The sequence below is a fragment of the Arvicanthis niloticus genome, chromosome 15 (genome assembly GCF_011762505.2).
Source record: "Arvicanthis niloticus isolate mArvNil1 chromosome 15, mArvNil1.pat.X, whole genome shotgun sequence".
NCBI lineage: Eukaryota > Metazoa > Chordata > Mammalia > Rodentia > Muridae > Arvicanthis > Arvicanthis niloticus.
In genome coordinates this window covers 25982385-25994939 of record NC_047672.1, presented here as the reverse complement: position 1 = coordinate 25994939, position 12555 = coordinate 25982385, and the positions used below count along the sequence as shown (strand labels likewise).

Below are 12555 nucleotides of genomic sequence, written 5' to 3'. Positions count from 1 at the left end.
GTATAGTGCAGCAAGCATTGACATAACACATGAGTCCGTGTAACAGATTAGGGAATGCTGAAATAGATCCACAGGCTATATTGTCAAGATTGTAGCAGGAGGGCCAAGGGAGACGGGAGAGATTGCCTTTTCAATGGTGTGTTGAAACAAGCTGGCACCAGCTTACAAAACCCAACTCTGCATATCTCTTTCCAGCTCCATGGTCAGGGGTGTCAGTTGGCTTGCTTGAGTACAGCCTAGTGATAAGGTGACACCACAGAAATTGACAAATGCCATAAACTGGGTTGTTATTTCCCTGCCCTGGATAGCAGGATGTTAAATATTTATCTGCACTCCACTGAACGTATTTATAAATGGATAGTGTAAATGATTTTACTAGTATGTGCATACATTAGAATCTATCAAAATGCATTTTCTTCTGTCTTAGTTTTTATAATATGCATCTATTTGGGGATGGGGTGGGTGTATACAACAACATTCATTTTTGCCTCCTGAGAGCATCTTTCCTGACTGTTGGCACTTACCCTACAGGCATTGGAAGCTTGCAAAGATGCTGGCTTGGTGAAATCTCTTGGGGTGTCTAACTTTAACCGCAGGCAGCTGGAGCTCATCTTGAACAAGCCAGGACTCAAGTACAAGCCAGTCATCAACCAGGTAAATCAGAGTGGCTTTCGCTGAGTGGGGTATCCAGTAGAACTTTTTAAAAAAAAATTTTTTTATTGGTGTCTGGGTTTGGTGTCTGCATATAAGATGGATCCCCAGGTGGGGCAGTCTCTGGGTGGCCTTTCCTTCAGTCTCTGCTCCACTCTTTGTCCCTGCATTTCCTTTAGACAGGAGCGATTCTGGGTTAATATTTTTGAGATGGGTGGGTGGGCCCATCCCTCAACCAGGGGATTAAAAGACTAATACAAGTGAATCAAAGTACTTGATCGGGGAAAATTAAAAAAAAAAAACAAAACAAAACTTTAAGACTTAATAGAAAGGAAACAAAATAAACAGATGGGAATTCACAGAAAATATTCCCAGGAGTATAAAAGTTAGGGAAAATGTTTGTCTCACTGTAAGAGAAAGTCTGATTTAAATATGATGTTCTATTACGTGTAACAAATTCATATCAGACCTGCAGAGGACCCAGGTTCGAGTCCCACCCACCACAGCTCTCAATCATTTGCCAGTTCTAGGGGGGCTTGACACTATCTTCTGGGCTCCACAGGCACTGCTGCATAATGTGGTGCCCACACACATATGTGAGGCAGAACATGCACATACATAAAATAAAACTAAAACAAATACTATTAAAAAAAAAAAAAACCTACCAAACTTTGGTTTCATGTGTTTTAACAACACTCTTCAAAGCAAAGGATAGAGTATCAATGAATCAACCAGTGCCCACTGTTCAGCCTTTCTGGATAGCTATTTATATGTGTGGTTTTGAGTTTTTCCATTGCGTTTTTATTTGTGTGTGTGTGTGTGTGTGTGTGTGTGTGTGTGTGTGTGTGTACAGCACAATGTGTGTGGAGGCCAGAGATCAACTTTCTAGTTTCAAGTTGGTTCTATCTTTCCACTATGTGTATCCCAGGGATTGGAAGTCAGGTCACAAGCCCTGGTGGCATGTGCCTTTACCCACTGTGTCCTCTCAACAGCGCCTGAATAATGCTTTCAAAGCTGTGTGAAACTGCACTTGGTGATAGGCCTTAGCTTTGTTCTCGTCTCTCATGTAACTACACAGGTGGAGTGCCACCCGTATTTCACCCAGACAAAGCTCTTGAAATTCTGCCAGCAGCACGACATCGTCATTGTCGCTTATAGCCCCTTAGGGACCTGTCGCAACCCGTTATGGTAAGTGATGCTGTATTCTCATCAAGAAATGTCTCTATGTGGTTATGGCACAAAACCAGTGTGAAATAGGTGAGTGGGAGATTGTCTTTGACTGTGGGACCTTCAAGAAATGGCCTGCTTATGTCAAGATCCCTGTAAACAGATGAAAACTCGGGATACCTTCCTTACTGAGGGGTTTACTCGTGTATGGCATTTTCTATGGCTGCCTGATATGTAAGAAATACTCAGTAGATGTTACAGTATTACTGGACAGAGTTTCTGCAGTTTGAAAGCTTTTAAGTTGTTGAATTAGGTACACAGTGGCAATACCTTAGATAGAATCAAGTTGCTTTAGGAAAATGTCTACCCCAATTTCAAGAGTTGAGCTACTTTCTTCTATTCTGGTCTTTTTGCCTTTCTCTGTATGTCTACTTCAAATTGAGCTCTCTGTAAGATTCTTCATCCCACAGGTGCTCACTTGAAGAGAGAGAGAACTTGTGTGTATGTCTCTGTGTGTATTCATGAACATGTACATATACATATTATTATATTATATACATGTCTATTATGTGTCCTCTGCATCAGCCCCACCCACCTGCCTGTCTTGATCTTCTCATGCTAGAGTACCACTTCATTCCATGATTTGTTACACTCAGAGAAGTTGACTAGAGGTGACTTGAGTGTCGTGGGCAGTGACCAGTGAAGGAGAACATTGGCAGGTGACTGATAAATTCTTGCCTTTCGTCTATAGATGACATGGGTTTTCCTTTCTTCCCCACCGCCCCTCCCTGAAGGGTGAACATATCTTCTCCACCCTTGTTAAAGGACGAACTCCTAACCTCACTGGGGGAAAAGTACAAGAAGACACAAGCTCAAATCGTGTTGCGTTTCAACATCCAGCGAGGGATAGTCGTCATTCCTAAAAGCTTTACCCCCGAAAGGATCAAAGAAAACTTTCAGGTAAGAGAACTACCTTTGGACCTGTGAAAAGACTGTGCTGTCTGCTCTGATACCCCTGGAGAATGTTCATGCCCCTTCTGCATCCTGCACCCGGAGCACTCCTCTGCCTGTGTAACCCCCACCAACAGACAGACTCTAGACAGACTTGTAGACTAAAGCCTACGTAGACTTTCTCTGGCCGTTTCCACTGCTCTCTTCCTGTTTATAGGCAACCTCTTGGAAAGGAAATCTCCTCTTAATTCACTTCTCCTATTATTTTAGACCCATTAAAACCGAACTCTCACCCTGGCAGTCTATGTGGGCAGCTTTTCTCAGAGTCACCAGAGACTTCTGCATGAGCAGATCGGGAACTTCATTCTCAGTCCTTGTGGGGTCACGGCTTTGAGCCACATTTAGTCCAGTTGACACGCTCTCCCTCTTGGAACATTCTCTCTGACGGGAAATTATATGATATGGAGGCTTTGAGAAGACAAGCAAGAGCGTGGGTGGTTGATGTGTTTTCTGAGAGGGTCCAGTGCAGTCCACGCTGGCCTCAAACCTCTGTGTAGCTAAGAATGGTTTTGAGTTCCTGAAGCTTCTCCCTTCACCTTCCAAGTTCCGAGGTTACAGGCATGATTACCTGGCAGTTAATTTAATTTTATAGAGTGAAATCTCCACTCACGCAAGATAATTTGTGCCACAAAATAAAAGAGACTACAAAAAAAAAAAATCAATCCACACTGAACAAGGAAAATTAGTGATTAGAAACAACACAGAAAGGGAGAATTTGGAAGTTCATCTTCAGTTAAAAGCCAAAATTTATAAAAATAAATGGACTTATTTGATTTACAGCAAATCTAGGTTCCAGTTACTTACGCATACTGACTCCTAGAACAGAATCGGTACTGTTTTTTTAAAAAGACACTTGACAAATTTACATGATAGCACAGCACAGAAGCCTGTATTTCATAGTCTTTTGTAGAATGATCCTAGAAAGAATAATTTTCATCTGAAAAGGTACTTTAATTTTGGCTGTTCTTTTCTTCAAATTAGATATAGAGATAGATATTTATAGATATATAGATATATTGATATGTTAATATACTTGCCAAAGTAGAGTTTTAAACTTGGTCTTGTCCTTATTTGGGAAATATTGCATCTATAATTAGAATAAATCTTTGAATCTTCTCTTATTATTGATTTCTTGAAATCTGTGATCCCATAAGATCTGTTGCAGTTTGTCACTAGGATCCACAGTAGAGCCACAGAGTAGACACTGGCCTACTGTGTGCAAAAAGTAAATTCATAGAAGGACCCTCTTTTGAGCTATTAGTTTGCTTAGCGCTGGATTTATGTAATTAAAGTTTTTAAATGTTTAGATTTTTAATTCTATTTTATATATGTCAGTGTTTTGCCTGCACGCTCACATGTGCACTATGTTCATGCCTGGTGCCTGCAGATGCCAGATCCCCTGGAATCGGAGTGATAGGTGGTTGTAAGCTAACACATGGGTGTTGGGAATCGAACTTCAATATTTGGGTAATAAATAATCAAAGAAAGGAATTCTTTGAAAAGAAGAGTTAGAAATGGTCTATAGAGGAGCAATTAAGTGTGTTTAACATATCCTGTGAAAGGTAAATGAATAAAAAAAGTTACCTCTATGTCTTCATAAAACAGATCATGAAGACCACCAATGCATAAGTAAAGGAAGATAGCTATGCCACATCTGTACACTGTGTTTTTTCCTAACGTGTTTAGTACCTGGACCGAGAACAAAGCTGGGTAGTGAGTGAAGAGGAACCGCCCACTTTCCCTCCCATACTTGTCTATTATCCTATAGTAGTGCCGGTTTATAAAGAGTGTAGATTTACAGAGTGCTTACATAATTACAAGTTATAAACAGATAAACTATATAGATTTTAAGGGAAAATAAAGATTTTTAAATGCTAATACAGAATAATTATAAAATGAAAACATAAACAAAGTATAAATGCTAGGAAAAAAATAAAAACAGGCTAGCAAGATGGTTCAGTGACTAGAGGCACTGTCGCCAAAACTTCCATCACTTAAAAAAGAACTCATAGGAGGGACTCATGGTAGTCCACACTTTTAATCTCTGCACCCAGGAGGCAGAGACAGGGATATCTCTGTGTTTGAAGCCAGCCTGGTCTACAGAGTAAATTCCAGGACAGCCAGGTTACACAGAGAAACCCTGTCTCAAAAAAAAAAAAACAAAAACAAGCAAATGTCCAATTCTGAGAAGCCACATGGTGGAAGGAGAGAACCAATTCCTGCAAGTCATCCTCTGACCTCCACGTGAGTACCAACACGTACACACACACCAAATGAATGACTGTGAGAAACACAGAAAGAAAATAATTTTAACAAACCCCTAGAAAGATGTTATAAATGGTGAGAGAAAGAATTGCACACCTGTGATCCCAGGAGGTTGGCACAGGAAGATTGTGAGGTAGGGATACCTAGGATGTTCCAGATTGAGCTACAAAGCAAGATATTATTGTTGTTGTTGTTGTTGTTACTATTAACAGAATAAGCAAGCTTACTCTTTTTAAAAATTCTTCTCTCATACAGTGTATCCCAACCACAGTTTGCCTTTCCTTTCCCACAACCCCTCTCCCCATGCCTCCCATTTCCCTTCGCCTCCCTTTAGAGAAGAGCAGTCCTCCCAGGGACATTAACCAGACATGGTATAATAAGCTACAACAAGACCAGGCACATACCATCACATCAAAGCTGGACAAGGCAGCCCAGTAGTGGGAAAAAAAAAAGTAGGGAAAAGAGTCAAGGATAGCCCCCACTCCCACTGCTCCCACTGTTAGGATTTCTGTAAGAACACCAAGCTACTCACCCATAACATATGCAGAGGATCTAGGTCAGACCTGTCCAGGCTTCCTGGTTGATTCAAGTTCTCAGGAGTTCCAGTCAGTTGATTCTGTGAGCTGTGTCCCTGGTCCCTCTGGTTCCTCTGATCCTTCCTCCCCTTTGTCCATGGAACTCAAGGAGCTCTTCCTCTTGTCAGTTGCTGGGACTCTGCATCTGCTTCCACCAGTTGCTGGATGAAGTCTCTCTGGTCTCTTTGAGGACAATTCTGCTAGGCTCTGGTCCCAGCACACTCTGCAGGCAGAAGAATCTGTAGATCGAAAATTTTGTGGCTGGGTTGGTGTCCTCATCCCTCTACTTGAGGCATTGCTTGGCTACAGAAGATGGCTGGTTTAGGCTCCGTGCCCCCCATCGCTAGGAGTCTTAGCTGTGGTTTCTTTTGTAGATTCCATGAAATTTCCATAGTGCTAGTTCCACCTCCCATTGGTTTCTTACCCCACTCTCCCTTAGTCATTCCCTGGAAATCTATTTCTCCTTCCCAGGGAGATTCTTGTGCCCCTCCTCTTTTAAGCCCTCTGTTACCCTGTCTGGGTCTGTGGACTGTAGCATGATTGTCATTTACTTTACAGCTAATATTCACTTACAAGTGGGTACATACCAAGATTGTCTTTCTGGGGCTGAGTTAAAACTCACTCAGAATGACTTTTGTTCTAGTTCCATCCATTTGCTTGCAAATTTCATGAAATCATTGTTTCTAACAGCTAAGTAATACTGCACTGTGTAAATGTACCACATTTTCTTTATCCATTCTTCAGTTGAGGGACATCTAAGTTTTTTCTAGTTTCTGACTAGTACAAATAAAACTGCTATGAACATAGTTGAGCAAACATCCTTGTGATAAGATGGAGTGGCCTTTGGGTATATGGCCCAGAGTGGTATAGCTGAGTCTTGAGATAGATCAATTTCCAACTTTCTGAGAAACTGCCATATTGATTTCCAAAGTGGTTGTACAAGTTTGTGTTCCCACCAGCACTGGAAAAGTGTTCCCCTTGGTCCACAGCCTTGCTGGCATGAGGTGGTTTTTATCTTAGATATTCTAATGGCTGTGAAATGAGACACCAGTGAGACAAAATAGCAGCCCACAGAATGGGAAGAGATCTTCACCAACTCCACAACTTCAAAATATATAAAGAACTTAAGAAACTAGACATCAACAAACTAAATAACCCAATTTAAAAAAAAAAAAAAAAAAAAAACCAGGTACAAAGCTAAACAGAGAATTCTCAACAGAAGAACCCAAATGGGCAAGAAACACTTAAAGAAATGTTCAATGTTCTCAGCTATCAGGGAGATGTAAATGAGAAGAATAAGCAGTTTTAAAGGCTAATTTTTTTTTCAGTGTGTAAAGCAATAGTCTAGAATCTTTAAAATCTAGTGCTTTATATAAAAAAAATAAGAATTCTTCACATGTGGGACAGTAGTTGTTTTAAATGCATACTCTTTGGTAAGTTTGACTGGTCCCAAGCAAAACTGTTTTCAAGGCAAAGTTCAGAACAGAAGATCAAGCTGTCCCCGACCCTCCTCTTTGATGCACCCCACATGCACACATACAGGAGCCCAGCTCTCTCAGACACTCACAGAGATGCTAGCTCTTTTACAAAGGGCCTCAGCTGATTACTGTCTCCACTCTCTGATTCATTTTCACAAATGTTCTGTCTTCAATCTCCACTATTTAGATCTTTGACTTTTCCCTCACCGAAGAAGAAATGAAGAACATTGAAGCCTTGAATAAAAACATCCGCTATGTGGAGTTGCTCATGTAAGTGTCCTAGGAGCGCTAATCAGAGAGAGTTTGTCACATGTTAATAATAAGGCTCCTGTGAACTCTTACCTGTGCTCATAGAAACACCAGGATGAGGCATGAGCAGAGTGTTCTGAGTATTAGACAGGCTTAGTGAATGTGTCTGCCACTTAGGTAAAGGCATGGCATGGAGACAAGGAGAATTAACCCTTCATGCTACGTCTGCTAGAGCAATAACACAAATTCTGAAATGACACTGTTTACATCTAATTAAAAATCAAAACAATTCACAAGCTGGAGCAAATTCCTTTTGAAAAAAATTCTGAGAGAAGCCTGCTTGTGTAGTAGTAAAGAGAGTATCATGTTGTGAACCAAGAACCTAGAGTTTAAGTCAAATACTTTCTTGCCTGTAAGATTCAGAGCCTTGGGGCTGGGAAGATAGCTCAGTGGTTAAGAGTACTTGATGTTCTTTAGAAGACCAGGGTTCAGTTCCCAGCACCCATATCAGGCAGCTCACAATCACCAATAACTCCAGTTCTGAGGGAGTTACTGGTCCTCAAAAAAAAAAAACTTATGTAGTACACATAAGTTCACACCCACACAATACTCAAAAATAAAACTAAATAAATAAACTGAGCATGGTGGTACATACCTTAACGCTCACCCTTCAGGAGGCAGATACAGGTGGGTTTCTTTTAATTCAAAGCTAGCTTGTTCTACCCAGTGAGTTCCAAGCCAGCCAGAAATACATATTGAAGACATTTTGAAGACTTCTTTCAAAACTAAATACATAAATGAATAGAGCTGGAGAGATGACTTGGTGGCTAAGAGAACCTGGGTTCAATTCTCAGCATCTATATGGTGGCTGCCAATCATCTGTGACTTCAGCTCTCAGGATTCTGACACTCTCTTCTGGCTTCACCAGGTACTAGGCATGCATGTGGTACATAGAAAGATATGAAGCCAAAACACCTATACACATACAAATAATGAAATAAGTCTTTTAAAAACATGATGCAGAGCTTCAAGCTCTACCTATCAGCTATCTTTTCTATGAGATCTTACCACACCCTGTGTCTTAGTTAGGGTTTTACTGCTGTGAACAGACACCATGACCAAGGCAACTCTTGGAAGGACAACATTTAATTGGGGCTGGCTTACAGGTTCAGAGGTCCGTTATCATCAAGGCGGGAGCATGGCAGCATTCAGGCAGGCATGGTACAGGAGGAACTGAGTTCTACATCTTCCTCTGAAGGCTGCTAGCAGAATACTGGCTTCCAGGCAGCTAGGATGAGGGTCTTATAGCCCACACCCACAGTGACACACCTACCCCAACAAGGCCACACCTTCTAATCATGCCACTCCCTCAGCTGAGCATATACAACCATCACACCATCTATAGTGATTGTCAAGCTCACCCAAGACACTGTTCCCTAAACACTGCAGATCTTTTGAATTAAAACTAGTGTGCCTTATACACAGCCAAATGTGTATATGTATGCATATATTTTGTTCTTTATTGTTTCCTGTTACTCTTTTTGATTTCTCAAATAATGTTGGCAGTGACTTTATTTGGTCTTCTCTTTAAGCAGTGAGATATGCAGCACCCATTAAAATAAATGCATAGAGTCGGAACACAATTGATCTCACTACTTTTTATGAGTCGGAAAGTATTTTGAATGCACTAGCATTGATTTTTCTGAATTACTGTAATAAAGCAGCTCCTAAATGTGAGTTTTTCCAGGGAGAACAACTGCTTGGCATTAAAACATACCACCCAGCCTCTGAACACATAAGAAAATGCAAGCACACATACTCTCTTACTGGAAACTAAGCCATAGTTCATCAATAGCTCTTGAAGATATGTTATTTCTACTGAAAAAAATACCATTAAATGAAGAAATAATATGGACTAAATCTACCATTCTATTGATTTTCTTTTACTAACACATTATATGATTTACATTTGAAATACTAATACCAATTTTAACAATATTAGGGAAAATGACTGATTCTTCAGAAAAAAATAGAAAATCAACAAAGTGATATGAAGATTAAGCTCCCTTAATTTAAACAAAAACTGTGTCTTTGAATGGTAATGAGCTGTGCCTCTTTTCTGATGCTAATTTGTTGACCTCTGACATTGGAGAGCCATGTTTGTTTTGTATTTTTGTAGTCCTTTCAGAAAGCTAAATCTTGGCTATTGTTCCATGATAGACATACACATACTCCAGACTGTTATAGACACTCTCACATTTGTTATTTAAAAATTAGGGTCATCATCATCATCATGGTCATTATTGTAACAATATAAGATGGTATCATCATTATTACAAACAGTAACACTTGGAATGCAAGTACAGGCAGGAAGTTTCTCATCTTGTTTTGTTATGAGTGAAATGATGTAGCTACAACCAACTTTTCCATGCCTGCCTACTCTGTGTATCATCATGGAAAGGGAATGGCTTAAGGGGAAATGAGAAGAAAGTAAAAGGGGAAACCAAAGGGAAAGGACTAGAAACAAGACATAAGGATGCTGGTAACACATCTGCGCCACTATTAGAGTAAACTGTCTTCCTCTTGCGGGGTTGTCTTGGCAGGTGGAGTGACCATCCTGAATACCCATTTCATGACGAATATTGAACATGGAAATTGCTTCAGTGGAGTTTTTTCTTCTCTCATTCAAGATCTTGAGCCGGTTAATCATCTCCAGATGTAGAAATAAATTCGGTCTTGCTATCTTCAGATTAAGATGAACAGAACACACCATGCTTAACCTTTGTGTAGGATTAACTCAACTTAGCTCTGATGAAGAAAAAAGAAGATTTAAATCTAAGTAGTTCTTTGCAAATATTTTACTAATATCTTTAGATCAATGTCTTCTAGACTGTTTGATGGAAATCATTAAACTTTACTTCGAAAGTAGCATATAAAAGTAAGTTCTAACCCATGATTCTGAGACTACCACAGAGAGTCCGATTTGTTTAGCCTTTAGCGGGACAACAAAGAGATTTGCAGTTGGCATGCTTCCAGATGCTGACCATGACCCTGACCTACCAAATGTTTGGACCATTAGTTGCAAGATGGACACAACCGAGACAGAAACCACATGCCAATATCAATGCATCTTGAGTATAGACAGAACTGGAAGTCTAGAAAAGTCCTAAAGAAAAACATACAGGGGTAGAAGTTTCTGCAGGAGTACTTGCCTGGCAGGTTGAAGACCCAGGATGAGGATGGGAGTCAGGACAAGCAGCAAAACCATAATGGTTCTGTTTTTATCGTTTGTTTCCATCCAGTGTGCCCACTCCGCTTTTAATGTGCTGAAGGATGGCCAGTACCGATTCTTTCTTAAATTGTTTTTGTTCAGGGTGGTGGGGAGTTGAGACAGGGTCTCATGTAATTCAGTCTGCTCACAAACTTGCTGTGCATCTGAGACCAGTCTTGAATTCTGAACTGCTGGTCTTGCTTCCATTTTTAATGCCCTGAGCTTCCACATGGCTGGTAAGCCCTACTTATACTGTGCTGCAATCATTCTTGCCCATGCTCATCAAGAAAACCACCAAGTAGGGCGACAAGAAACAATCAATATATACAAATCAAGAATTGTATTGTAAAATGGTCTGAAGATTGTGATTTTACTTTTCCCGTATGTTGGGGTATCCAGGGCTTGCTATGGTAGGAGAACTGGGTTCTAATGATGCCAAGTAGTCTTGGTTTCTGTTGTTCATGTTCTTGCGTTTGCCTCTTGCTGTGTGGTTATCTCTGGTGTTAGCTGGTCCTGCTGTCTCTGACTGTAGCTTGTCCCTTCTGTGAGTCTGTGAGCCTGTGATCTTAGGTGTGTCAGCACTCCTGGGAGATCAATTCTCCCTGAGTGGAATTCTAGTAGGGAGAGCTGTGACACAGGGTTAGCTCTGGGGCACAGATGGAAACCGGAAGGATCCTGTCCCCGGCTGTTCCAAGGTTCCTGTATCCTGTGGGCTCCTGGCGGTCCCATTTGGATTAGGTATTGGAGCAATAGTGGTGGTCTCACCTGTGATCTTAAGTGTGTCAGCATTTCTGGAGGGGGAGACCAGCTCTCTCTGGGCGAGATTCTGGTATGGAGAGCTGTGGCACAGGGTAAGCTCCAGGGCTCAGATGGAAACCGGAAGGCAAGATGGTGATTTCAAATGAATGATTTTTTTAACACCCTATTTCTTTCTCTTTTTTGAATCTTTTTAAAACTATTTTTATTTTATGTGCCTTGGTGTTTTGGCTGCATGTGTATCTGTGTGAACATGTTAGGACTCCTGTAACTGGAGTTACAGACAATGGTAAGCTGCCAGATAGGTGCTGGGGATTGAACCCAAGTCATTTGGAAGAGCAGCCAGTGCTCTTAGCAGCTGGGTCATCTATCCAGCCCCCAAATGAATGATTTTTTTTTAAGGAGGATTAGAAAAATGCTGGAAGATAAAGCTTTATAAATGTAGTTTTTTAATATCTTAAGAACATACTGGGGTAGCTATTGGAATTTTGACAAAGCTGCAAGTTCTAAAAGAGTACAAATAACTTTGCTAAATAAAACTTTTAAAATGTGAGTCAAATGATTACAACTGTATCTATTTTTAGTTCATCTAAAGATATAGTACATTTGTTTATATTAGATCACTTTCAAAGGATGAGAGGATTCTTTAAAAAATAATGTATTTTTAATATCAGTAGAAGAAATCAAATGGCCCAAATAGAAACATTTTTGAGAAATTATCACTTAAAAATGTGATCAACATGAATCATTTTTGCTTCAATACTGTTAACAATGCTGTTCTCTGGGAAATATTTTATTCACAAGAATTAATAAAATATGATGATTTGTTCTAGCATGTGATCTCTGTTCTGTTTCTAAGACAGGGGAGAAACATCTTCATCAAAGAAAATGGAAAGAGCCTGAGGTTAAGCTTTGGGAAGAGAAGAAAGAAAAGGGTACAGAATGAAAAATCTGAGTCCATCTCCATTGCCAGAGCCCTTTAGGGTTTTTCATGAAAAACCATTCCTAGAGGTAGATACTTCAAAAAGAGTCCTGCCATTTGTCAGGGGACATAAACAAAAAAACCCAACAGAAGAAGAATAAGTTCAATCTTAACTATAGAAGAGATGGAAGGAAAAGAGTTAGAGACAGA

General features: G+C 40.3%; 1 protein-coding gene across 1 annotated transcript in view; it reads left to right on the top strand.

Moving 5' to 3' along the window:
* Akr1d1 (aldo-keto reductase family 1 member D1) overlaps nucleotides 1–12255 on the top strand; it is a 36081-nt gene extending 23826 nt beyond the window's left edge. Inside the window, exons 5-9 of the mRNA XM_034519303.2 lie at nucleotides 532–654; nucleotides 1730–1839; nucleotides 2613–2778; nucleotides 7335–7417; nucleotides 10000–12255. Coding sequence (XP_034375194.2) covers nucleotides 532–654; nucleotides 1730–1839; nucleotides 2613–2778; nucleotides 7335–7417; nucleotides 10000–10042 — 525 coding nt within the window. The 3' untranslated portion in view covers nucleotides 10043–12255. The remainder of the gene's footprint in view (nucleotides 1–531; nucleotides 655–1729; nucleotides 1840–2612; nucleotides 2779–7334; nucleotides 7418–9999) is intronic.
* The last annotated feature ends 300 nt before the right edge of the window (nucleotides 12256–12555 follow it).